At 35.5% G+C, this 27,971-nt stretch overlaps 1 protein-coding gene across 4 annotated transcripts in view; it reads right to left on the bottom strand.

The window, feature by feature from the left end:
• The window catches only part of Coa8 (Cytochrome c oxidase assembly factor 8), a 119,519-nt gene that overhangs the window by 59,930 nt on the left and 31,618 nt on the right, over positions 1-27,971 (bottom strand). Inside the window, exon 3 of one of the 4 annotated variants that reach the window (XM_075295771.1) lies at positions 26,790-27,020. The exons of the other annotated variants lie outside the window; for them this stretch is intronic. Within the exon in view, the coding sequence (XP_075151886.1) occupies positions 26,805-27,020 (216 nt within the window). The 3' untranslated portion in view covers positions 26,790-26,804. Of the gene's footprint in view, positions 1-26,789; positions 27,021-27,971 lie in introns of those variants that run through there. 4 annotated transcript variants of the gene reach the window in all.

Raw genomic sequence — 27,971 nt, 5'->3', positions numbered from 1 at the left:
TAAAAACACATCTTTTAGTTCATTTGTAAAAAATAAATCAAGTAATTTATTATTCGAATTTTGTATGTTGCTAATTTGAAAAAGACCATCTTTTAACAAGTTTTCAACAAATTCAGATTGATATCCATTTCTTAGCATTGGTACGGAGTAATTCATTTCCTCACAATATTTCCATGTAATAGATGGAATGTTAAAATCACCAGACAAAACAATCAAATCAGAGGGTCTCGCAGTAGATAGGACTGATTGGATAGCAGTCAAATGAGCATTATAAACATCGTTACAAGAACCAGGAGGAATATAGGAGCAAGTCACAAACAATGAATTATGGCCGCACCTTATTTTCACTCCTATATATTCAATTTGAAGTTCATTTGGAATATCAATTTTTGATGAAGCAAATTTCGAAGAAACAGCAATTAGGACGCCGCCACCAGATTTCTTCAAACCAGTTGTGCGGTCACATCTATAAATTTGGTACTTGTCGCATAAGATTTCAGTATTTAAGATATTACTTTGAAGCCAGGTTTCAGTAAATATAATCAAATCATAATCAAAGCCAAAGCTATCCGTATATAGGTTGCATAATTTTGTGTTAAGTCCCCTAACATTCTGATAAACTAAAGTAAAATTCGTATCAGACAGGGTTTTATTCAGTTTTTTGATTGCTCAACGGGACGTGCAGGTAAACGGGCAACTCTATCTCTAAAAACAAATTCATGCACCACAGCTCTGTAAGGCCAAAATTCCGGATTGACCACTGTGTCAAAAATGTCCTCAGGTACGAAAATTTTGAATGACGACTTGTTCCTCCTCTCTACAAATTGCAGTTTAGATACCTTAATGTCTACATTTGCATTCAGTTTTGATTTTATGTAGAAATGAATATCAACCTCAGTTGTTTCTGGAACAAAACGGGCAGCAAAAATGGTTTTCATTGGGGGTAAGACCCTTAAAGGTTTTGGAGCTGAAAAGAATGAATTAGTATCAGTTAACACAGTAGCTGGTGCCACTACTGTTCCAGTGTTCAGTGAATTCGAATGCGACGGGGTAATAATAATAGGTGGAATAGGTAAAGGTGCAGTTTCAGCGTTGTTAGTAGGAATGACAACAGTCTCTGAATCGTGAATATTATTATTGGTGTTAACTAGTGTCGGAGAAATTGTTTCAATCTCATTGTTAGATGAATTCTTGTTAGATTTAGATTTCTTCCTTTTTCTGGAGTTTTCAGTTGGTGATTGTAACACTATGTCCAAGTTTGAAGAATTATCAAGAATATTCTTATATTTTTTAAAGCGATCTGAGATCAAATCAAAATCCCTCGAAATATCATCGAGTCTGGCTCTACAGTTTTTAAAAAAGGTAAAAAACTCGCCATCAATATGTTTGCACTTTTCACAGCACCACCGCAGACCCTTATCTTCACGTAAGTTGTCAATTGTGCGTGCTGCTAATTGCGCACATTTTGAATGGTAACTTGTTGAACAAATCCAGCACGAAATCATTTGTTCATCCAATTTAGTGATACGACACGATGGTATAGGGCAAGCCATTTTTCAATTTTTCTTAATATGTCAAAGACAAGAATGTGGATGCAAATATATTTCCAACAATTTCGAAATGAATAAATATATGATTCAGACTTGAAATCAAATGTGAAATTTAATACGTAAAATCCAAAGTATACTTCTAGGCATATACAAAATCAGAGTTGAGTTTAGGTTAGCAAATTCAGTACTTAGCTATTTCAACAACCAGTGATTAGTACTTAGCCTGATCAACAACCACAGAAAAACTTTTGAAATGAGCTTTTATCGATCAAAACAGAAGGAGAACAGTGGAATGACGTTTCGCTGGCCAACACTATTGAGTGAGGAGTAAGCTGACGTTTCTAATTTGTGTACTCACAGGTCAAAGCGCCTTTTCTCTTTGTTTACAGAAACCTCGAAACAACAACAAAAACTGAAATATTTGTATTGCTTTCGATGGTTTGCAGTTTTATAAAACTTTATAAAAATACAGCTTTCAACACAAAACAGCTCAAACGAAATATGTCGAACAGAATGCAAAAGCTTTAGATCACGTTAAGCGCCGGTTTTAGCACAAGTTAAGCGAGATATTCACAATGAAATTTTAATTTTAATTGGAGCAACTTGAAAACACGTCCAACAATGTAACAATGTTGACAACAAATTTATGAAACAGTTTTTGAGATATCCCGTTATTTTTAGTTTTTCGCTCTTTTTTCACTAAACAAATTATATCTCGAGTTAGAAATGTCCGATATATCGTTGTTGGCATGACAAATAATCGTGTGTAATTGGATCTGTGATAAGTTAAGGCCGGTACTATGTTCATTCTTGCGAAAATTTTTTATGGAAACCATTATTTCGCACATAGAAAGCGGCGTTTTTTTAGGTAGCTTGGAGCGCTATTTTACAGGGAGCGATATTGGATTAAGTTGGTGGCTGTTGCTTGTTTTTACAAAATAACATTTTATTTTTCCTTGGGCAATTGATCTGCTATTCCTTTGATCCTTTGTATAGTTTCGGAACAACAATATGGTCCGTGTTTGATTTATAAACCCGCACAAATAGTTTTTAATAAATAAATTATTTCTTAATTCACATTGCAAATGGCGCCGTGCTATAAACGTCAGTTTTTCAACACGAAAAAACAAAGTATCACAAATTGAAAAATTTCGCAAATTTTTCGCATTTTTTGGTTTTGTATGGAGTTTCAACGCGAAAACCGAACAGAGTACCGGCCTTTAAGTGGTTCAAAAAATATCGATGCAAAAAGGGCAAACTTTCCAAAAAATCATGTTTTACAGTGTCCCTAACCATTGAAAAACGTCGGCTTCGAGCCGCCGCCGCGTATTTTTGTGTCAGCCGACCAAAAGTACTCGGCGCAAGACTCTGGTCACAAGGGTGTGAAGTTAAAGCTGTTTTTAGCCAAGATACAAACCACCAGAAAAAAAAATAATTTTACTTTTCAACGAAAATTCGCAAACAATCAAACAAATTTCGTCTTGATTTGGTGCTGTATGACTACAAGCAATAACATATGAACAAATTTTGCTAATAATTTAATATTAGACCTTTAAACTACAGGGAGTTAAAACCCAAATATAAACTGTTCAAACCTCTTTTGGCTATTTCTGATAGATGATAACTAACCAAAGAGGGTACACCAACTGAGTAGCGTACCCCAGTGTAAAGACCATGGGCGTAGTTTATCTGTGAGAAGAGAAATCAGGGGGGGTTCAAATCAACTTTTATATCCGTTTTAGAAAGCATTATGGATACAATTTCTTTGAAATTTTGAAATAAGTGGAAAGCCCAGATTGAGAAGAAAGCTACAGTTCTATTTCCACAAGCGTAGTAATTGTAGCAAAAATGTCGATATAGATTTTCACCTATTTACAACCCATGACAACGAACTAAAGTGGGTATACCTAGATAGCTGCACCCTTGGAGCATCCCCCAGTAAAAGCTCCATGAGCGTAGCTCATCTGTGAGAGGAGAAAACTAAATGGGGGTAAAAGTAATATCTGTTCCAATTTCAACCCTGATTTTCGCTTATTTACACCTCACTACAACGAATTAAAGTGGGTATACGTAGATAGCTGCACCCCTGGAGCATCCCCCAGTGAAAGCCCCATGAGCGTAGCTCCTCCGTGAGAGGAGAAAACTCAATCGGGGTAAATGTAATATTTGTTACAATTTCAACACTGATTTTCGCCTATTTAAACCCCACGACAACGAACTAAAATGGGTATACGTAGATAGCTGCACCCCTGGAGCAGGATTGGAGAGGAATGGCTTTAAATTTATATGTACACACGGAGGAAATCAAGATGTGTTACATTGTGAGTTCAAAAATTTTAAATTTGAGATTGCGCCAGTATACTTGAGAGGTTCAAACTGGAGTGAAGATTTTGAGCATTTAAAAAATGCAGTAGAAGGTAACGAAGGCTATAAAATAATAATTGGGGATCACAATATCAGAATAGGTGAAGAACAGGAGTTACCGATGGATATATGAAAATTGTACGAATAAAAGAAGTTCAAGCGACAAAGTTATTCATCAAAATGGAAGGAGATTTATTGAATGAATAACAATGGTCTAGTTGTTCTCAACGGGCGAACGGTAGGAGACGAAGATGGAAAATGTACGTTTGCAAATCTAAACGGCAACTCAGTGATCGATATCTGTAGTGTCTCAATGGAAATGGTAGAATACGTGCGTTCATTCAGAGTAGACGACCAAATATGGTCCGACCACTTTCCCATTGTGCTAACCCTAAACTTTCCAACCACAGATGTGCGAAATTGGGAGAAATCTAATCCTATGCCAAAATTGATTTGGAAAGAAAACATAAAGACGTTTACCAAAAAGCCTTAAATGAAAAAATAAGTGATATGGAACAAAACTTTAAGTTATCAGACTTAACAGGGATGATCTATGAGGCATACTCGAGTAGATCAATCTCTCGTAGCGTGCCTTTTTTGAATAAGTGGTTCGATAAGGAATGTTTACAAGCCAAAAAAAGGCAATGAAAAAGCTTAATACCTTTAGATCATCAGGAAATATGGGGGACAGAAATCTCTATGTGGAAGGAAAAAATGTTTATGAAAACCTATGCAAGCGAAAAAAGCTAGAATACTATTGAAATAATGAACTAAGGTTGGACACAATTTCTGATAGTAAGGCATGTTGAGCCTTAGCGAAAGAAATAAGACAGATGGTTAAACAACCTAGTAACTGTGTTTCGGCAGATTCGCTAAAAGTATATTTTGAATCCCTTCTGAACCCTAATTGTACCATAGACCAATTAAGGTATAGACATCTCAAGTGAATTCACAGCGCTGTAGTTTATCTGCACACCATAGAGGGCTCTTTTACGTCTGCAATTGAGTGAACACCAAATATTGAAAAAACATGTAAAATTCTATACATCTACACCTTTTTTGTAATGCAAATTGACTGTTTTGTACGGTAATTCTCGTTTTCAAAAAAAGAAATTGAGTCACTTGACTGCGCAATTGAGTGGAATGACTGCGCACTGCAAATAAACAAAACCATGGTGAATGGTGAACCATGGTGAAAGTATGTCTCTATATTTAATTGGTCTATGATTGTACCTTCTGAACTACTATTGTACAATATAGAAGACTCGTTTTTTGATAGACATATTACAACCGATGAACTTAAAGAAACGTAAAAATAAACAAAGCCCCCCCGGAGTGGACCGTATTCCATATAAGTTTTTCATTAATGCAACTGATCACTTTTTAGAAGTTTTGTGTGACTCTTTCTCTGCTATTTTGAATGGTGGTGAAGATTTTTATGAGTTCCGTACGGTAATTATATTTCCAATTCACAAAAAAGGAGACGTAAATGTGAACAACTACAGAGGGATTACGTTTATGAATTGTATTGGAAAACTGATGATCTGAATCGTGAACTTTTGATAGAGTACCAAGAGACTTACTAATATTTAAACTGAATGTTATTGGCCTGTCATCCAAAATGATTCGCTTGAATTGTCGGAGTTTTTTGGCACATCAACCGGTGTAAAACAAGGTTGCTTGTTATCCCCAATTTTGTTCGCCATATATCTAAATGATATGCATGATCACTTGGGTGGAGGTCTGCATGTAGATGAAATTAACATTCGTCTGCTAATGTATGCGGACGACATAGTAATAATATCCGATAGCCCAATAATTTTGCGGCAAATGATAGATAATCTCGAGTCATACTGTCAGACTTGGGGAATGGAAGTCAACCAGATAAAATCTGAAGTAATGGTATTTAGAAAAGGTGGAACAATGGGAGCAAATGAAAAGTGGACTTACAAAGGTGAAATGGTAAGAGTAGTAAGTGAGTACAAGTACCTGGGACTAGTACTAACTCCAAAACTATCTTTCGCAAAACATGCAGTAAAAAGGGAAGAAACAGCAAAAATATCAATAAATTCAACATTTCAAAACCATGTGTGACACTAAAGGCAAAATGGAAAATGTTTTTAGCAGTTTGTAGGTCCATACACAGTTACGGTGCGCAAATATGGGACAACTCACACTTTGACGTGTGCTTAACCTACCGAACAGTACTCCAAATTACGTCATTGCTTTGGAAACGTGATACGAACCAGACCATATTTATACATATTCCCTTCATCTACAGTATTTATCAAAAGTACCTTTCGACGTGGAAGATAATAGTCTGCCACATAAATTGGCTATGAAACTGGCAGAGAAAAATTTGGATTGGTTTAAAGACTATATCTTGCAAATTACAGCATACAATATTGACGCAACAAATGTGAAATTAAATAAGGAAATATGGTAATGAAAATGGAAACAAGTATCCACAACTCATACATACAAAAAGCGCAACAAAGTCAAAGCCATTTATACAAGTATGTAGACTACAGAATGGCACCTTTTTATTAAACGAAAATAGCAATATAGAACATATTATATATATTATGAAGGCAAGAGGAGATCTTTTCGGACTGAATGCAAACCAATTCAGTACAAGTGTACAAAGATGTTCGCTGTGTAACATGGGAGAAGATGAAACCATGTTCCACTAAAACAAGCCTTAAATTACAGAAAAATTTTAATAGATGAATTTAATTATTAATTAATCAATTTATCAACAACTAAAACTCAAATTACCAGCAGACGGTTTGAATTCAAACCATGCTGTATGTTTCTTTATTAGCCATAGGTTATATACTTGAACCTACATAACATTTTGTAACATTATATAAAAAACAATAAGGAATTATTGAATTGAAGAATATAAAATTATTAACAAAATTTGTTCATATGTTATTGCTTTTAGTCAAACAGCACCAAATCAAGACGAAATTAGTTTGCGAATTTTCGTTGAAAAGTGAAAAATTTCTGATGGTTTGTGTCTTTGCTAAAAACAACTTTAACCTAACCCTTAACCCTTCTGTGCGTGATGAGGTCCCGCTGGACCTTTTTGATTTTTATTCATACATAACTTTATCTTTTATATGAATTTCAGCTTGATGGTTTATGACTTCTTGTACTGAAGTGTTTTAAGTTGAAAACTTTAAATTTTTATGTGATTGAATCATTAAATCGATTTTTATAGGTATTTGAAAAAGTTTAGTGCGATTCTGCGTGATGAGGTCCAATGGGACTATTACTAATTACATTAGTGGTTTTAGCACAGTTTAAAAAGCAGTGTAAAGATATTGCGATTTTCGTATTTGGAACAATTAATAACACTAACATCCTTTCAGAAAATACCGTTATATGGAAGAATTTGTAATTTTTGAAGTTTCCATTGGTTTCGTTGCTTGGTAGTACATAATTTTATGTCTTCCGTTGATATATCCAATATAGTGAGAGTAAAAGTGCAAAACAAGTTATTTGAACTTCATGGAAATCGTGGTCGAAATAAGTTTTTATATTTCTATACATTTTCCAGACCTATCGGCTCCTGGAATTTGGCAAGATGTGCCTCAATTTGGACCAAGTTTGAAACAACCACTGTGCACATAATACTGCGAGCAAAACGAACGCCACTAAAAAAATCGTATTGTTTTTCCTTCAAAAATCCAGTTTGTTAAGAACATTCAACTACAAAAACAATATATTGTTGCTTGGTACGTATAAGGATACTTATAGGTACCACGCCTGCGTCAAACATCAGGGCCACTAGTATACTAATCAAAAATTTTAACATTATCTGTATCCTATTAAAAATTAAATAAAACTCTATATTTACAACCAAATGTTTATATATGCAATTTGTGCATTATAGAAGAGTCCACCTACAGTAAATGATGGAAAAATAACGTAGGGATAACCTCTCTACCATACTTTTTTTATTGTAGGTCCCACGGGACCTCATCACGCTGGTATCGCTTCCAGTGTTATCACATACACAAGGGTTAACAATTGTTGGCTGTTGGAAATTGAAAAGTCGCAGTTGATGGGCATCTGGAATTTGTAAACTCTCAATTAGCTTTTATTGAAAATGTTTTCGAAAACATTAATGAGATTTATCAGAATTATGCTTGGTTAAGTCAACGAGCAAATCTTGCCACAAAGAATAATGATGTACACGCACTGAATTTCATCACTCAATCCAAAAATTGCTGGCGATTTGGTAACATACAAATCCGTTGATTCCGTAAGAAAACCCTATGATGTAGTAAATTATCCAACGGAGTTTTTGAACTTTCTGGAGTTACCAGGATTTCCACCCCATAGCTTGCAACTCACAGTTGGTACAGTTATTATGATATTGCGTAATTTGAATCCACCTCGACTTTGCAACGGTACTCGACTTTCGAATTTGATTGAGGCACCATTATTAACGGAAAGTACGCAGGTGAAAATGTATTCATCGAATACCAATGATTCCGACTGATCTTCCGTTTAAATACAATTCATTTTTGTAATCGAAATAAATTCATTACTGTTGTGAAATGAAATAAAATTTCTGCTTTTCAAATATAAAACAAAATAAAAGCTTTTTCTTCATCTTTTAATCACCAAGTGAAATGTTACGTAAAACGAGGCTAGCAAAACCAAGTAGAAGAAACATATTAGCTTACCACCATATTTAAGAGTAATATACATTTGATATTCTTGCCAAATACCTAATTTTACATTGCTTCGTATAAACGATATACGCCAATTACAAAACTATACAGATACTTTTTTCAACATTGCTGAATATAAATTATAGAAATAACAGGTTGGCTGATAATTTCCCGATCTGACACATAGATGGCGTCGCTAGTATTGAATGCATATTATTTTTATATAGTACCAACCTTCAAATGATTCGTGTCAAAATTTGACGTCTGTAAGACAATTAGTTTGTGAGATAGAGCGTCTTTTGTGAAGCAACTTTTGTTATTGTGAAAAAATGGGAAAAAAGGAATTTTGTGTTTTGATAAAACACTGTTTTCTGAAGGGAGAAAATACGGTGGAAGCAAAAACTTGGCTTGATAATGAGTTTCCGGACTCTGCCCCAGGGAAATCAACAATAATTGATTGGTATGCAAAATTCAAGCGTGGTGAAATGAGCACGGAAGACGGTGAACGCAGTGGAAGCCCGAAAGAGGTGGATACCGATGAAAACATCAAAAAAATCCACAAAATGATTTTGAATGACCGTAAAATGAAGTTGATCGAGATAGCAGAGGCCTTAAAGATGTCAAAGGAACGTGTTGATCATATCATTCATGAATATTTGGATATGCGGAAGCTCTGTGCAAAATGGGTGCCGCGCGAGCTCACATTTGACCAAAAACAACAACGTGTTGATGATTCTGAGCGGTGTTTGCAGCTGTTAACTCGTAATACACCCGAGCTTTTCCGTCGATATGTGACTGTATAAAGTAACAGCTTTATACTTATCAAAATATTTCAATATTTAAATTCGAATTAAAATGTAACGTCTATTTTGAGTTACAATAGCCTCTAAATTACAGTTTGAAAATATTTGAAATGAGCTCTTTAGTCTTAGAACATAAATGTAAATGTCAAACAAAATGAACTAATTTGCACTAAAAAGATTTCTTGGTAGGTTGTAACTTAAAATATTTCCACTCTTTGTTAACCAATATAACCGGATCAACATCATTGGTGAGGAACTTCATCATCAACAATAAACACTATCTTGAACTAATCGACTTGGGTTTTATTTTTCTGTCTCCTCTACTTGTGTGGATTGATCTCATTCCCCGAGAGAATTTATCCCCACAAGTTACTCACATTGTCTTCCGCCAATAGGAAATCGTTTCTCTGGTGAGGTTGTCTCTAAGGCCTATGATACAGTCCACAACAAGCGTCTAGTCTTCTCTGCGCACTCCATCACTGCCATCACTCACTGAGTTGGAGTCACCCCCCTTCAACCTGGTTACCATAGCCCACTTGTTTGTTCATGGTCCTCTCGCAAGGAGAAATAGAGAATTCAGCAGCAGAGGCAAATATCTCACAAGAAGGAACAATGAGGTAAACGAAGATGATTCAACCCAAGCTCAAGTCAGTATGATCACGGTGTCGGTAAGCTTAATTGCTTGAAATTATTGATCGGATGATTATTGTATATTTATGTGGTTAAGGCGTAAATAACAAAGTATAAAATTGAAAACGTGTGCGGAGGTTTAGTGCGAATTAAGAATTAATAATTTTCAGAAAATTTTATGATAAGAATTACCTATGATTTGTGTCGAAATCAGTATAAGATGTAATTTTAAATAATGAAAAATTTAAACATCGACAATCGAAAAAGCAAAAGTGAAAGTGAAAACTTTGAAACTTAAAAAAGACAGAAAAAAACAAATAAAATTAAGTCTATTGTAAATGCCGTATTATGTAAAAACCCTACAAATATTATTACATAATCTTTTTCAGTCTTGGCAAACCGAAATTAATGTCCACCCAAAAAAGGGAAACCAAAAAAGAGTAAACCGTTATAATTTTTAAAGAAGAAACGAGCATAAAGTCAGAAATTCTGCTATACGCATATTACGTAATATTCAAGTTGCACGTTAAGAAAGTGCAGTGTAAAATACACATGCAAAACCAGTTTCTTATTATGTCCCTTATTCTTTAAATTCATTTCGTTCTTCTTTTATGAAGTTTAAAATTTTCTGCATTCATCTTTCGCTTCACTTTCTAGCCATATATGGTAATATTTTTGGCGTTCTATTCCAACGTTCCCATAAAGTGTAATAAATATATCTCTCATGAGTACTACTTTGTACACATACATTATTAAATACTGTGGGAGAAACATCCACAAAAGTATTGATCTGATTCGAAAAGTTATATCTCATTAGATGTAGCAAAAACATACGGCCTACATAATTTCTGTTTGTTTACTTTTCGCTAACTTGCCTTTAATTTCTGCCACCTCCTGATTTAACAAACAGAAAAACCAAAAACGGGAAAAGAAACAGCATTATTTTAAAATTCTGAGACACATGAGTTTATAAGTTTATTCAAGGAAGTAGAAAGTGTGAAAATATTTCAAAATGTTTATCAAATAGAAAAGTGAATTAAAACGGAAAATTAAAATGTCGTTCGTTTAAACTTAAAATAGAAAAATATTTAATGAAAAACAAAGAAAACTTATCAACAATTCATCATTGCCAAGGTAACTTTTATTAATTTTTTATTGCACTAACCCACTCTAATATACAAAATTATCACGCTCAATATTAAACACATACATAGACCTTGCGCTCTTCCCCTTCACCACATAAACAAAATCAATAAAATTTAAGAGAGTGTAGTCCACAAAGGTTTATTTAAGAGAGAACACGTACAGTGTTACATTTTTGTTCACATACGAGTACATTCATATGATACGCTTGAGAAATTAACACGGTTGAAAAAGACTGTTTTTCATATGGAACACAAATTTTTAAACACAATATTTTTGAGTGCAAGCATATAATATTCATAAACTAGCATAACATGTTTGGGACATATATGTTAATATGTTAGAACATATTATGTTTGGGACATAAAATGTTTGTAAATATAATATGCTTGAATGCAAACATATATTAATTTAGAAATAGCCTATTAACATATATGTTTTTAGTAGCTTGGAGCGCTATTTAACAGGGAGCGATATTGAATTAAGTTGGTGGTTGTTGCTTGTTATTACAAAATTAACATTTTATTTTTCCTTGGGCAATTGATCAGCTACTTCTTTGATCCTTACAAACTGTGTGGTCCGCTGTTGGAGTCCCCGTCCGGCAAAAGGTAAAATTAAAATAAAAAAAATCATAAAATTGAATAATTTCTTCTACAATGTTTGTATTACAGAAAAAGGTGCTAAGAACTAAAAAATCTCGTGGAAGTGAGAAAGATGTCGGGGAATATACAATTGGGCAGAAACAAAATTTTGAGCATTCAGGTCGAAAACCTATGTTGTTAGCACCTATATTACCTGTTTATTTTCATAATTCATTATGATTGTAAATATATAAATAAATAAATAAAATTTTGAGCACAATATTGTTTTGGAGAATTTTTTTTAAGCATATAATATTTTTGGGTGCAAAATGCTTCCAAACATATTATATGGTCACATAATAACATATTGTTTTTTGGAAGACAACATTATTGAATTTGGATGCAAAAATACAAAATGTTTGGAACTTAGACTACCCAAACATATATTGTTTAGACCAATATGCTTTCAAACATATTATATATTGGAAGAGATCAAACATATAAATGTTTGGGCAATACCCAAAAATGTATATGCTTGAAGCAAAATATGTTTGGGAGTATATGTTACAGAAGCGATTTTTTGTGAGCGTGTATTCGGTACATTACAAGGAAATAGCTAAGGAAAAATGATTTAATTTAAAAGACAGCATCAATATCGTCAAATCGTTAGAGTAAGAAGTATACCATCGCAAGAGTATACCATTCAAGAAAGTGGAACACGTATAGTGTTTTGGATTTCTCACGTACAAGCTATTCTTGGAAAGGACATATATACGGTGATATACACGGATGAAAAAGACTGTTTTTCATATGTTTGGCTATAAACATTATATGTTTGGAACACAAATTTTTAAACACAATATTTTTGAGTGCAAGCATATAATGTTCATAAACTAGCATAACATGTTTGGGACATATATGTTAATATGTGGGAACATATTAGGTTTGGGACATAAAATGTTTGTAAATATAATATGCTTGGATGTAAACATATATTAATTTAGAAATAGCCTATAAACATATATGTGTTTAGTAGCTTGGAGCGCTATTTAACAGGGAGCGATATTGAATTAAGTTGGTGGTTGTTGCTTGTTATTACAAAATTAACATTTTATTTTTCCTTGGGCAATTGATCAGCTACTTCTTTGATCCTTACAAACTGTGTGGTCCGCTGTTCGAATCCCCGTCCGGCAAAAGGTAAAATTAAAATAAAAACAAGTATATACGGCCGTAAGTTCGGCCAGGCCGAATCTTATGTACCCTCCACCATGGATTGCGTAGGAACTTCTACTAAAGGCTGTCATCCACAATCGAATTACTTGGGTTGCGATAACACTTGCCGATGGCAAGGTATCGTAAAACTTTTTAACACTGTCTTCTAAATTGTAAGTTAGCCCATACGGGGTATATATTAAACAAAAAAAAGGCCGATTAAATACGTATATAATCTAGTTTGACAAAATTTTCTATAGAAATAAAATTTTGACAAAATTTTGTATAGAAATGAAACCTTGACAAAATTTTCTATAGAAATAAAATTTTGACAAAATTTTCTATAGAAATAAAAATTTGACAAATTTTTCTATAGAAATAAAAACTTGACAAAATTTTCTATAGAAATAAAATGTTGACAAAATTTTCTATGGAAGTAAAATGTTGACAAAATTTTCTATAGCAATACAATTTTGACAAAAATTTCTATAGAAATAAAATGTTGACAAAATTTTGTATAGAAATAAAATTTTGACAAACATTTCTATAGAAATAAACTTTTGATAAAACTTTCTATAGAAATGAAATTTTAACAAAACTTTCTATAGTAATAAAATTTGACAAAATTTTCTATGGAAATAAAGTTTTGGTAGATTACAAAATTTTCTATAGAAATAAAATTTTGACAAAATTTTCTATGGAAATAAAATTTTGACAAACATTTGTATAGAAATAAACTTTTGACAAAACTTTCTATAGAAATGAAATTTTGACAAAACTTTCTATAGTAATAAAATTTGACAAAATTTTCTATGGAAATAAAGTTTTGGTAGATTATTTTTGGCGATATGGACCAATTTTTGTGTAATAAGTCATCGGCTATATATAACTAAAGACCGATATGGACCAATTTTTACATGGCTGTTAGAGGCAAAATGTACCAAATTTCAACCGTATCGGATGACTTTTGCTCCTCCAAGAGGTTCCGGACGTCAAATCTGGGGACGGTTTATATGGGAACTATATATAATTATGGACCGATATGGACCAATTTTTGCATGGTTGTTAGAGACCATATACTAACACCATGTACCAAATTTCAACCGTATCGGATGACTTTTGCTCCTCCAAGAGGCTCCGGAGGTCAAATCTGGGGATCGGTTTATATGGGGGCTATATATAATTATGGACCGATATGGACCAAGTTTTGCATGGTTATTAGAGGCCGTAAACTAACATCAGGTACCAAATTTCAACCGGATCGGATGAATTTTGTCCCTCCAAGAGGCTCCGGAGGTCAAATCTGGGGATCGGTTTATATGGGGGCTATATATAATTATGGACCGATATGGACCAAGTTTTGCATGGTTATTAGAGGCCGTAAACTAACATCAGGTACCAAATTTCAACCGGATCGGATGAATTTTGTCCCTCCAAGAGGCTCCGGAGGTCAAATCTGGGGATCGGTTTATATGGGGGCTATATATAATTATGGACCGATATGGACCAATTTTTGCATGGTTGTTGGAGGCCGTATACTAACATCAGGTACCAAATTTCAACCGTATCGGATGAATTTTGCCCCTCCAAAAGTCTCCGGAGGTCAAATCTGGGGATCGGTTTATATGGGGGCTATATATAATTATGGACCGATATGGACCAATTTTTGCATGGTTGTTAGAGACCGTATACTAAGACCACGTACCAAATTTCAACCGGAACGGATGAATTTTGCTGCTCCGGGAGTCTCCCCAAGCCAAATTTGTGGATCGGTTTATATGGGGGCTATACGTAAACGTGGTCCGATATGGCCCATTTTCAATACCATCCGACCTACATCAATAACAACTACTTGTGCCAAGTTTCAAGTCGATAGCTTGTTTCGTTCGGAAGTTAGCGTGATTTCCACAGACGGACGGACAGCCGGACAGACGGACAGACGGACAGACGGACGGACGGACGGACATGCTTAGATCGACTCAGAATTTCACCACGACCCAGAATATATATACTTTATGGGGTCTTAGAGCAATATTTCGATGTGTTACAAACGGAATGACAAAGTTAATATACCCCCATCTTATGGTGGAGGGTATAAAAATCATACAATTGAATAATTTCTTGTACAATGTTTGTATTACAGAAAAAGGTGCTAAGAACTAAAAAATCTCGTGGAATTGAGAAAGATGTGGGGGAATATACAATTGGGCAGAAACAAAATTTTGAGCATTCAGGTCGAAAACCTATGTTGTTAACACCTATATTACCTGTTTATTTTCATAATTCATTATGATTGTAAATATATAAATAAATAAATAAAATTTTGAGCACAATATTGTTTGGGAGAATTTTTTTAAGCATATAATATTTTTGGGTGCAAAATGCTTCCAAACATATTATATGTTCACATAATAACATATTGTTTTTTGGAAGACAACATTATTGAATTTGGATGCAAAAATACAAAATGTTTGGAACTTAGACTACCCAAACATATATTGTTTAGACCAATATGCTTTCAAACATATTATATATTGGAAGAGATCAAACATATAAATGTTTGGGCAATAACCAAAAATGTATATGCTTGAAGCAAAATATGTTTGGGAGTATATGTTACAGAAGCGATTTTTTGTGAGCGTGTATGCACTCGGAAAAATCATGATTCTGTAAATTGCGTGTTGAAATTGAAGTAAAACATGGTTTAAGTTTATTTATTTGAACAAACTCAACAACAGCGATTAAATTATGCATGGAAGCGTAAAGCAGACTTTAAGGGGAAATATTATTTAAAATTATAAAATTTTTCTAAATACAGTAACGGATATAAAAGTAAAATCGGCGAATATTTATGTGAAGATAACAAATTTAATAAATACAATACTAATGAATATATATGCAATATTTCAACAATAATATTACAACAACGTGGATAAATTCTACAATCAATAATTGTAAATTACAATTTGATATATACAATTCTATACGTGTTAACAAAATTTTAAAGAATTTCTGTGGACATGTAGTCATTGGTCATTATTATTGAATATGCACCAGTGTTCTATTTAAGTTAAACTTCTCGTTATCAGTTGTAAATGAGCATATTGTTGGTCCCTCTCTGTTGGAACCCTCTCTTAGACCCGCTAGTCTGGGAAATTGTAGTAAGGCACAGGTTGTATAGTCACCCTACACAAAACTATACTTCACTAGTTGAAAATCTTGCTCCAAGAACCCGGGGAAATTTTCTTTAAAAATCAGTATTATACGTTCATAGTTACCCTACACGCTCACAAAAAATCGCTTCTGTAACATATACTCCCAAACATATTTTGCTTCAAGCATATACATTTTTGGGTATTGCCCAAACATTTATATGTTTGATCTCTTCCAATATATAATATGTTTGAAAGCATATTGGTCTAAACAATATATGTTTGGGTAGTCTAAGTTCCAAACATTTTGTATTTTTGCATCCAAATTCAATAATGTTGTCTTCCAAAAAACAATATGTTATTATGTGAACATATAATATGTTTGGAAGCATTTTGCACCCAAAAATATTATATTCTTAAAAAAAATTCTCCCAAACAATATTGTGCTCAAAATTTTATTTATTTATTTATATATTTACAATCATAATGAATTATGAAAATAAACAGGTAATATAGGTGTTAACAACATAGGTTTTCGACCTGAATGCTCAAAATTTTGTTTCTGCCCAATTGTATATTCCCCCACATCTTTCTCACTTCCACGAGATTTTTTAGTTCTTAGCACCTTTTTCTGTAATACAAACATTGTAGAAGAAATTATTCAATTGTATGATTTTTTTTTATTTTAATTTCACCTTTTGCCGGGCGGGGATTCGAACAGCGGACCACACAGTTTGTAAGGATCAAAGAAGTAGCTGATCAATTGCCCAAGGAAAAATAAAATGTTAATTTTGTAATAACAAGCAACAACCACCAACTTAATTCAATATCGCTCCCTGTTAAATAGCGCTCCAAGCTACTAAACACATATATGTTTATAGGCTATTTCTAAATTAATATATGTTTGCATCCAAGCATATTATATTTACAAACATTTTATGTCCCAAACACAATATTTTCTAACATATTAACATATATGTCCCAAACATGTTATGCTAGTTTATGAACATTATATGCTTGCACTCAACAATATTGTGTTTAAAAATGTGTGTTCCAAACATATAATGTTTATAGCCAAACATATGAAAAACAGTCTTTTTCATCCGTATACGCAAAACAATACCAATTTTTTTTAATCTTGTTCCCAGTACCAGAGGAAATTTTCGTTACGATCAGTCTTACAGGTTCATAGTTACCCTTCACAAAACTATACAAAATCCAGTAAAAATTTGCTCTCGATATCAGGGGGATTTTACTAAGGAATTCGGTGAAAACCTCGGAAACTATTCGTTTTGTATATCTCCCTCGCAACATCAGGGAAAGGCTTCTTAGGAATCGCCATTGTAGGTTCATAGTCACCCTGTATAAAACTATATGAGATCTTTTAAATTCGCACTGCCAATACTAGAGAAAGTTTGTGGTCCTCGGGGACTATTTGTATTAAATTTTCGATTCATAGTCACCCTACGGGAAAAAACTATGCACCATCATTAGAAATCTTGCTTGCGAAAAAAGGTTTAACGCTGCTTAACATAATTGGTTTATTATTAAACCTACGTGGAACTACTGAACACATATATTTTTAAATCAATGCGATTCGAGACAGTTGGGGTTTTATTTAAAATTCTGGGCAATTTAGTTGTTTGACGTAGTCGCTCTGCATGGGACTATTGGATACATATATTCTTGAGACAGTGTGATTTGTAATAATTGGGTTAATTTAAAATTCAAATCAATTTCATTGTTTGACAGTTTACTGTATCCTTTTTCCTTTCCTTTGAAAGTCGTTACATAGGAGACTGTTTCATTAGTGTTACAACTGCCAGTTTGGAAACACGATGACAGAGTCATCGGAAAAGAGTCATACCTCTATCACAGAGGAAACGTCGTTAAAGCACGACAAATTTTTATTAGATTGTGATCAAATGATCATTTTGTGTTCTGCCTTAGAAAAACTCAATATCATTGAGCAGACGGAGTCTTTACTGCAAGTGAGATTGGAAGATATGGATCAGAGATGGCGTAAGGTTCAAATGTCCTATGAAATGACTTCTGGATATGATGAAGATTACAACTTCGTCCAATCCTCGAAGTGAGGCATCCAGATTGGCCATAAGCCCAAATGATTGGCCATAAGCCCAACTTAGTTTGACTGATAATCAACAGGCTGAGTCCTCTGGAATTTACATCAAGGTTCCCCCATGTGACACCGAAGTTTTTAAGGGTGGTTACGAAGAATGGCCGCCTTTTCGTGACATGTTCACGGCGGTCTACGTAAACCACCCAAAACTAACAAGGGCCCAAAAATTATATCATCTGAGGAATAAGACTCAGGGCCCCGCTGGCGCGATAGTGAAGCGTTACCCACTTTTGAATTTTTAGTTAACGGATTTGAAATTGTCGAGCGATTATCTAGTATCAAGTCAACGAAGGATAGATATAGTATCGCGTCGCCTAACACACAAAGGATTCAGACATACTCATCACAGGAGAAGCTGAGCTTCTCATGTCCATTATGCGATTCCGATCATTCCATACGGTTATGTCAGAAATTTCGAAGATTATCTCAACAGGAAAGGGTTGATTTTGCTTTCAAGAAGAAATTGTGCAACAACTGCCTTTCTCCCAATCATCCTAAACAGAAATGGAAAAGCAAGAATACATGCATAATCTGCAATAAAACTCATCATTTTTTATTGCATTTGAACAAGAAATATGAATCCGATAGTATGGTGGCGACTAAGCCTGGTGCAAGGAAAGAACGTGGAACAACCGACAATAATGGACAGTCGGATAGGATATCCACGGAAGACCAACCATCTTCTTCGAACCAAAACACCCAGTAGTGGGATTCTTTATTCAATTTTAACGATGAATCGCATCGTTAAGAAGGGATAACAAGAAAAATAACATCCAAGCTATTCTGTGGACGTTTTAAACTACATTTTCAATCGTTTAAAATCAGTTGTGATGTTTTCTGTGCAGATAACAATAATACATCGTTAAGTAAACAACGAAGATTTTTTGGTTGTTTATTTTCTTATTTCGTTATCATCAAAAAAATTTCATTCATGCAAAATAAGGTAGGTGTAGGTTACTTTTAATAGGAAAAAATGGCTCCCTTCACTATTACAAAAGAGTTTTCTGCAACATTTTAAAAATCCGAAGGTTCTAAGCCGTTCTAAGAATTTTGTCGGCGGAACTGCCTTAAATGGTATTAAATTAAAGGGAATTTTATATAGATTGAGAATATTGCCCATTTTTCTCTTCCGGCTTTGTGTTTTTCTTTTAAATTTGCAAACAAGTTCCAATTTTGCCAACTGTTTTCATCATTCCAAAGTTTTTCGTAGCAGGGTTGCCAAGCGCAACGCAGCTTAAACAACATTTGCTACAGATTAGTTACAGAATGACACGATCGTTACTGCAAACACGTTTTTTCGTAGACAACGTAAACGATGGGATTATCGTGAAGAAATACAGAATCCCACTGCAGGCGCATGTAAATTATGCTTCAAACAATGAAGTCATTTTACTCAGAACTGCTTTGGTTCAGATAGTTCTGAGGGGCGAATTATTTACGGTTAGAGCTCTCATAGACCCGGGCTCACAGCGAACATTTGTATCGGAGAGACTCATGCAACCTTTGCATATTCCCTCAAGAAGGGCTCAATTTGAAATATTTGGTATAGGTGGTCAGAACCAGACTGCCAATAAGGAGTGCGAAATTTGTTTATACTCGTATCGTTGATTTAAAGTTCTCGATAAATGCCATAGTTCTACCAAAGGTAACACAACGATTATCAGCTCGATCTTTCACTGTCCCGAATCCACGCGATCTTCATGATATCGATTTAGCGGATCCGAACTTCAACAAATCTGCACAAATCGATCTCATATTGGGAAACGACTCCGAACGCTTCATAAATATAGACGGTGTTGGTGTCGAAAACCACAACCAGTCAATCTGACGGAAAATATGTTGTGCGATTGCCTTTCAAGAGAGAATATCCGGATTCTATATATCTAGGTTCATCCCGATTACTTGCTCTTGGGCAGCTTACTAGAAGGGAGCAAACACTTTCCAAAGATTCCGACCTCCAAACAGAATACAATTCGGTTCTCAACGAATACATTACTTTAGGGCATATGGAGGAAACATCCAATAAAGAAATAGTTTCGAATGGCAAGTATAGTTCATTTTATCTTCCTCATCACGCCGTTGTGCGTCCCGAACACAAAACCACAAAAGTCAGGATTGTGTTCAATGCCTCCCGAAAATCCAAATCAGGATTTTCCTTAAATGATGTTCTCTTAACTGGACCTACGCTCCAGACCGATTTAATATCTACGGTTTTGAATTGGAGACAATATAAGTATGTTTTCTGCGGAGACATACAAAAAATGTACAGGCAAATTCTCGTACATCCCAATGATCGCCCATATCAAAGAGTTTTACACCAAAACTCTCCCAATGGTATTGTCAAAGACTACCAGCTTAACACAGTTACGTTTGGCTTAAATTGCGCTCCATATCTAGCTATACGTACCCTACAGCAACTTGCTTCTGACTGTGATCAACAGTTCCCTAATGTAGCGTGTATATTGCGAAAAGAGACATATGTTGATGACATTTTGTCAGGTCGCTTTTCAATTGATGAAACCAACACCCAGAAAACAAATTCGTTGCCTCAACCGAATTATTTGCCAACCGAAAGCAGGTGGTTCCATCAACTATCTATGATATCTGTCAGCACAACTAACATTTGGCAATTGTAACTACATGGTAGTATGTTGGATCAACTTTGCATTGGTTGTCGCAAATTCATATTGTTTTGTTTGTTGGTGCAACCGCCCTCGATTTTCTTTACTATTATCCTAACCAAATTCCAATATCAAATGAAAGGGCAGATTATACTGAGATTTTATTAATTTATTACAAGATTTACAATCATAATAAACTACGAAAATAAATACAGAAGGTGCTAACAACAAATGCTTTTGATCTACATATATGTGAGATCAATTTACATTACAATTTACAATTTTTTATAGGTAATGTTCGTATACCAATGACAGATGGTTATTAGGTTGCAGTTATGTGGTCAAACTACAGAACCTAATTCAATATATACTTGCCAGAAATTTCTTCCTTAAGCCTCTAGATATAAATACAGATCGACTTAGACTCTTCCTGTATTCTTAATACAATAAAAAAAGCTCGCTTGCCGTAAAAAGTGTTTGTGTTTGTTGGTGTATGAAGCCTGCAATTTTTATGGAAACTTTTGTAATATTTCTTTTTTATAAATCGGTGCGATACTTACCTGAAGGCAACTTCTTTTCTATAGGATAAACTTTATTCAATGTATTGCGGACTATTATCAAGTAAATGTTGTTCCCCATTTTGCAAATTTACTAAATTTTGTAGCGTCATACCATTTACCATGTCGATGTTGATATAAATATTTATTTGTTGCAACAACTATCTTACGCCCGTCCTATAATTGAACTAAGATTTTATTAGTATACTCAACTTTTGGTTGTACCAACCATTTGTTGATTCCCATGATGTAGGTCTCACTACGCTGGTGGTTAGCTCAACAATTTTATGCAGCATAAAACCAAATTTATCGGCATTGGTTATTGTAACCAATTGAATGGTTATTGGAATTTCGTTTTGATCCTGTGAAGTTTTTTATGGTCGTGTTGAATGTATAATGGGGAAAATAATCAAAACATTGTTCTTGTAACAAAAAATAAGTTACTGACATCATTTCCTCATTGTAATTATCGAATTACAACCAACCATTTCTCTGGATGAAGCTACTGCAATCTCAGCTCATATTAACCCTATCTTCTGCTGGGTTCCCGCTGAAAAAAATTACAGCCAACGATTCTCAGCTTTTGGACCATTTACCACCGGAAGATTTATACGACTTAGACTTTTTGCGCCTTGGCGAGGCAAGTTCGACAAAAACACTTGGCATCAAATGGAATGCCCTAACAGATTCTCTTGAATATGCTATGAAACCGGTGCAAAATTCCACGCAAGTGACAAAGAGAAAGGTACTGTCAACGGTAGCCCAACTTTTTGACCCGGCTGTGTGGATAACACCAATAATAATAAAAGCCAAAATTTTGATGCAACAATTGTGGTTGGAGGGATCAGGATGGGATGAGACATTAAGTAAAGACACTTGCCATTCATGGGAACAATTACTTTTAGATTTCGAGCACATAAGCTCAATTCGAATTCCCCGTTGGATACAGTATATGCCATCCGATCGTGTCCAGATTCATGGATTCTCAGACGCTTCTAAGGCAGCTTACTGTGCATGCGTCTATGTCAGGATTCAGTTCTCGGATTACACAGTCTTCTCAAACCTTTTAGTTGCCAAGAGTAAAGTTGCACCCTTGCAAACTGTATGTTTGTCCCGCTTGGAACTCAATGGAGCAGTTACTTGCAAGGCTTGTGAAATATGTGGTTTCCAAATTTGATTTTAAGCACACAGACATTGTATTATGGACAGATTCGTCCATCGTTCTTGGTTGGCTCTCAAAACCACCATGGTCTTGGGAGACCTACGTGGCAAATCGCACATCAAAGATACACACACTCGTTCCCAAAGCTCAGTGGCGGCATGTACCTACACATGACAATCCAGCCGATATAGGTACAAGAGACTGTAGGCTGCAAGACCTGTGTAACAATTTACTTTGGTGGAATGGACCTTCATGGATCACAAACCCACCGGACACTTGGCCAAAACGAAGCCCAGTAACCACACCAGAAACTGCAAAGAAGGTGCAAACCTTGCATGCTTCCTTAGAACATTGAGATATTGTAGATAGATTTTCATATACAAGGCACTCCGTGTGCTATCATATGTGTTTCGGTTTTATGATTCCACTTATTGTAGAAATTTTAGGAATGTTTCATACTCTAAGTCTGTCTTACCCATAATGAGATCGCATTCGTAAAAAGAAGATTAATAATCCTAAGCCAAAATCACTACTTTAAACAGGAGTACGATGCTATTTTACTCAGTATTCCTATACCCAAAGAAAGTTCTTTGAGACATGTCAACCCATTCATCGACCAAGAAGGCATTCTCCGTGTTAATGGCCGGTTATCCCATTCGTCTCTCCCGTACAGTGAAAGCCATCCAATTATTCTATCCGGTAATTCCAGACTTTGTTAGTTATACCTGGTGCATCTTCACGGTTTTTTAGTACACGCCGATTGTATTCTAATGTGTAGAATGGTTCAGACCGAATTCTACATTTCTAGATTACGAACCATAGTCAAATCCATTATTCGAAAGTGCAAAACTTGTACAATTTTCAAACAAAAACCATGTTCTCAAATCATGGCCCCATTACCATTAGACAGGTGCACCATTACACCACCCTTTCATGTCACTGGTCTTGATTTCGCCGGCCCTTTTGAACTCAAGTCTTCTTATTTGCGAAAAAGTCCCCTTGTGAAAGGTTATGTTTCAGTTTTCGTATGCTTCGCCACGAAGGCCATACATTTGGAACCTTGTTCCGATTTGTCATCAGCAGCATTTGAGGCAACTTTCGCTCGGTTTGTTGGGAGGCGAGGCCTACCCAGAAGGGTAGTATCAGATAATGGACGTAACTTTGTAGGCGCTAGTAGAATTCTCCTAAGAGAATTTTCAAAATTTATCAAATGCACTTCAGATGACATCTCGGATAAATACGTATCTCATGGGTTTGAATGGAGTTTTATTCCTCCTCACGCGCCACACATGGGCGGCCTCTGGGAGGCTGCTGTGAAAAGCTTCAAACACCATTTTAAAAGAGTTGCTGGATCTCAAAAATTCACATATGGGCAATTTGCCACAATTTTAGCTCGAATAGAGGGTGTTCTTAACTCTCGTCCCATTAGTGCGATCTCGGAAGACCCGTCCGACTTAACAGCTCTCACCCCAGGCCACTTTTTAAAAGGCGCTCTGATGTTATCGTTACCGGAAGCATGTATGGACAATTTATCACTCGTTAATAGGTGGACAAAGCTTAAAGCTTTATATCACCAATTTGCTATACAATGGAAAAATGACTATCTCAAATCGCTACAAAAGCGATACAAATGGGAGCAATCGACTCCAAACATACAGTTTGGGAGATTTAGTAGTAATAATAGATGATTTGCTTCCCCCAAATGAATGGCGACTCGGTCGCATTGAACAAACCCACTTTGGCCCAGATGGTAGAGTACGAGTAGTGGATGTTCGAACTGCAACCGGACTCATTAGCCGTCCTATAATAAAGTTGTGTCACCTACCGTTTTTCAATTCTGATAACACCGTTCAATAAAGCCACTTTTCACGCATTCATAATAACAATACTTTTAACTTTTCCTTTTACAGAACCACTCGCACTTCAGATACTTATCGTTGTAAGCTATGCAAGGAATTTCACAGCATTCCAGTCTGTCCCAGATTTCGACAAATGACGCCTTTGGGAAGGAGTAGGACAGTAAGACTCCATAAGTATTGCATAAATTGCCTCGCAAAGAGCCACACGGTTTCAAAATGTCCATCAAAAAATAAATGCAAAAAATGTCACAATTATCATCACACCATGTTGCATCCACATCGTCCAGTTGTTTCTCCATCCACTCAAAATCGAGAACGAGCTAAGCAACATTATCGTCAACAAAACTCACCAGCGAAAAAGAAACATCATCGTCAACAACGGCAAAGCAACAATAGCCAACGGAAAACCAACAACAAAAAGCGCGATAATCCACAAATAGATCATTTCGACAAATGACGCCTTTGGGAAGGAGTAGGACAGTAAGACTCCATAAGTATTGCATAAATTGCCTCGCAAAGAGCCACACGGTTTCAAAATGTCCATCAAAAAATAAATGCAAAAAATGTCACAATTATCATCACACCATGTTGCATCCACATCGTCCAGTTGTTTCTCCATCCACTCAAAATCGAGAACGAGCTAAGCAACATTATCGTCAACAAAACTCACCAGCGAAAAAGAAACATCATCGTCAACAACGGCAAAGCAACAATAGCCAACGGAAAACCAACAACAAAAAGCGCGATAATCCACAAATAGATCATCGACTTTTATCAGTTGCGATTCTTTCGTTAGCGCCAGTCCTTTGCGCCAGCCATGGTCCAACCACAATTTAGGCCCGGCGCCATGTATAAAGCAACAGCTTTATACTTATCAAAATATTTCAATATTTAAATTCGAATTAAAATGTAACGTCTATTTTGAATAACAAAAAGCGTGATAATCCACAAGTAGATCATCGACTTTTATCAGTTGCGATTCTTTGGTTAGCGCCAGTCCTTTGCGCCAGCCACAATTTAGGCCCGGCGCCATGTATAAAGCAACAGCTTTATACTTATCAAAATATTTCAATATTTAAATTCGAATTAAAATGTAACGTCTATTTTGAATTACAATAGCCTCTAAATTACAGTTTGAAAATATTTGAAATGAGCTCTTTAGTCTTAGAACATAAATGTAAATGTCAAACAAAATGAACTAATTTGTACTAAAAAGATTTATTGGTAGGTTGTAACTTAAAATATTTCCACTCTTTGTTAACCAATATATGTAACCGGATCAACATCATTGGCGAGGAACTTCATCAACAACAATAAACACTACCTTGAACTAATCGACTTGGGTTTTATTTTTCTGTCTCCTCTACTTGTGTATTTATACTTGTGTGGATTGATCTCATTCCCCGAGAGAATTTATCCCCACAAGTTACTCACATTGTCTTCCACAAATAGGAAATCGTTTCTCTGGTGAGGTTGTCTCTAAGGCCTATGATACAGTCCACAACAACCGTCTAGTCTTCTCTGCGCACTCCATCACTGCCATCACTCACTGAGTTGGAGTCACCCCCCTGCAACCTGGTTACCATATCCCACTTGTTTGTTCAGTGACAATGGATGAAACATGGCTCCATCACTGAGTCCAATCGACAGTCGCCTGAGTGGACAGCGACCGGTGAACCGTCTCCGAAGCGTGGAAAGACTCAAAAGTCCGCTGGCAAAGTAATGGCCTCTGTTTTTTGGGATGCGCATGGAATAATTTTTATCGATTATCTTGAGAAGGGAAAAACCATCAACAGTGACTATTATATAAGGTTATTGGAGCGTTTGAAGGTCGAAATCGCGGCAATACGGCCCCATATGAAGAAGAAAAAGTGTTGTTCCACCAAGACAACGCACCGTGCCACAAGAGCGATGGCAAAAATTCATGAATTGTGCTTCGAATTGCTTCCCCACCCACCGTATTCTCTAGATCTGGCCCCAGCGACTTTTTCTTGTTCTCAGACCTCAAAAGGATGCTCGCAGGGAAAAAATTTGGCTGCAATGAAGAAGGCCGAAACTGAGGCCTATTTTGAAGCAAAACCGAAGGAGTACTACCAAAATGGTATCAAAAAATTGGAAGGTCGTTATAATCGTTGTATCGCTCTTGAAGGGAACTATGTTGAATAATAAAAACGAATTTTGACAAAAAAATGTGTTTTTCTTTGTTAGACCGGGGGCTTATCAGCCAACCTGTTACGTATTAGACTGGGTGTAGTTAAAACTGATCACTTACATTTAGGTGTCATTTACAGGTATTAACGAATTTCTTTTAAATACAAGTCAAGTGCTTAATGTCGAAATATTTATTTAATAATTTTTATCGATCTAAAGATATTAACAATTTCAACGCGGAAAGCCAAAAATAACATCTGAAAATTTTTAAAATACCAGGAGAAGTTGTAAAGAATATGCAGCCGCCGATTTTTGTCGAGAAAAGACTTGTAAAATTCACTCATTTTGTCCGCAGATAATTCCTGTATTCCGGCCATGTTGTGTAGCCTTACAAAATCCTGCTTTTCCTAGAAATAAAAAAAAGTTTTGATTGTTAATGTTAGTGTGAAAACACATTAATATATCGAGGACGTTCGTATAACTAAAAAAAAATATAACTAGTAAACCAATATAAAGGGTGATTCTTTTGAGGTTAGGATTTTCATGCATTAGTATTTGACAGATCACGTGGGATTTCAGACATGGTGTCAAAGAGAAAGATGCTCAGTATGCTTTGACATTTCATCATGAATAGACTTACGATCTGCCACAACGTCGAATTTTCAGTGAATGGGCCCTAGAAAAGTTGGCAGAAAATCCGCTTTTTTATCGACAAATTTTGTTCAGCGATGAGGCTCATTTCTGGTTGAATGGCTACGTAAATAAGCGAAATTGCCGCATTTGGAGTGAAGAGCAACCAGAAGCCGTTCAAGAACTGCCCATGCATCCCGAAAAATGCACTGTTTGGTGTGGTTTGTACGCTGGTGGAATCATTGGACCGTATTTTTTCAAAGATGCTGTTGGACGCAACGTTACGGTGAATGGCGATCGCTATCGTTCGATGCTAACAAACTTTTTGTTGCCAAAAATGGAAGAACTGAACTTGGTTGACATGTGGTTTCAACAAGATGGCGCTACATGCCACACAGCTCGCGATTCTATGGCCATTTTGAAGGAAAACTTCGGAGAACAATTCATCTCAAGAAATGGACCGGTAAGTTGGCCACCAAGATCATGCGATTTGACGCCTTTAGACTATTTTTTGTGGGGCTACGTCAAGTCTAAAGTCTACAGAAATAAGCCAGCAACTATTCCAGCTTTGGAAGACAACATTTCCGAAGAAATTTGGGCTATTCCGGCCGAAATGCTCGAAAAAGTTGCCCAAAATTGGACTTTCCGAATGGACCACCTAAGACGCAGCCGCGGTCAACATTTAAATGAAATTATCTTCAAAAAGTAAATGTCATGGACCAATCTAA

This window comes from Haematobia irritans, chromosome 2 (genome assembly GCF_050003625.1).
Source record: "Haematobia irritans isolate KBUSLIRL chromosome 2, ASM5000362v1, whole genome shotgun sequence".
Taxonomy (NCBI): domain Eukaryota; kingdom Metazoa; phylum Arthropoda; class Insecta; order Diptera; family Muscidae; genus Haematobia; species Haematobia irritans.
The sequence above is the reverse complement of the archived record's forward strand: the minus strand, read 5'-3'. Positions and strand labels throughout refer to the sequence as shown.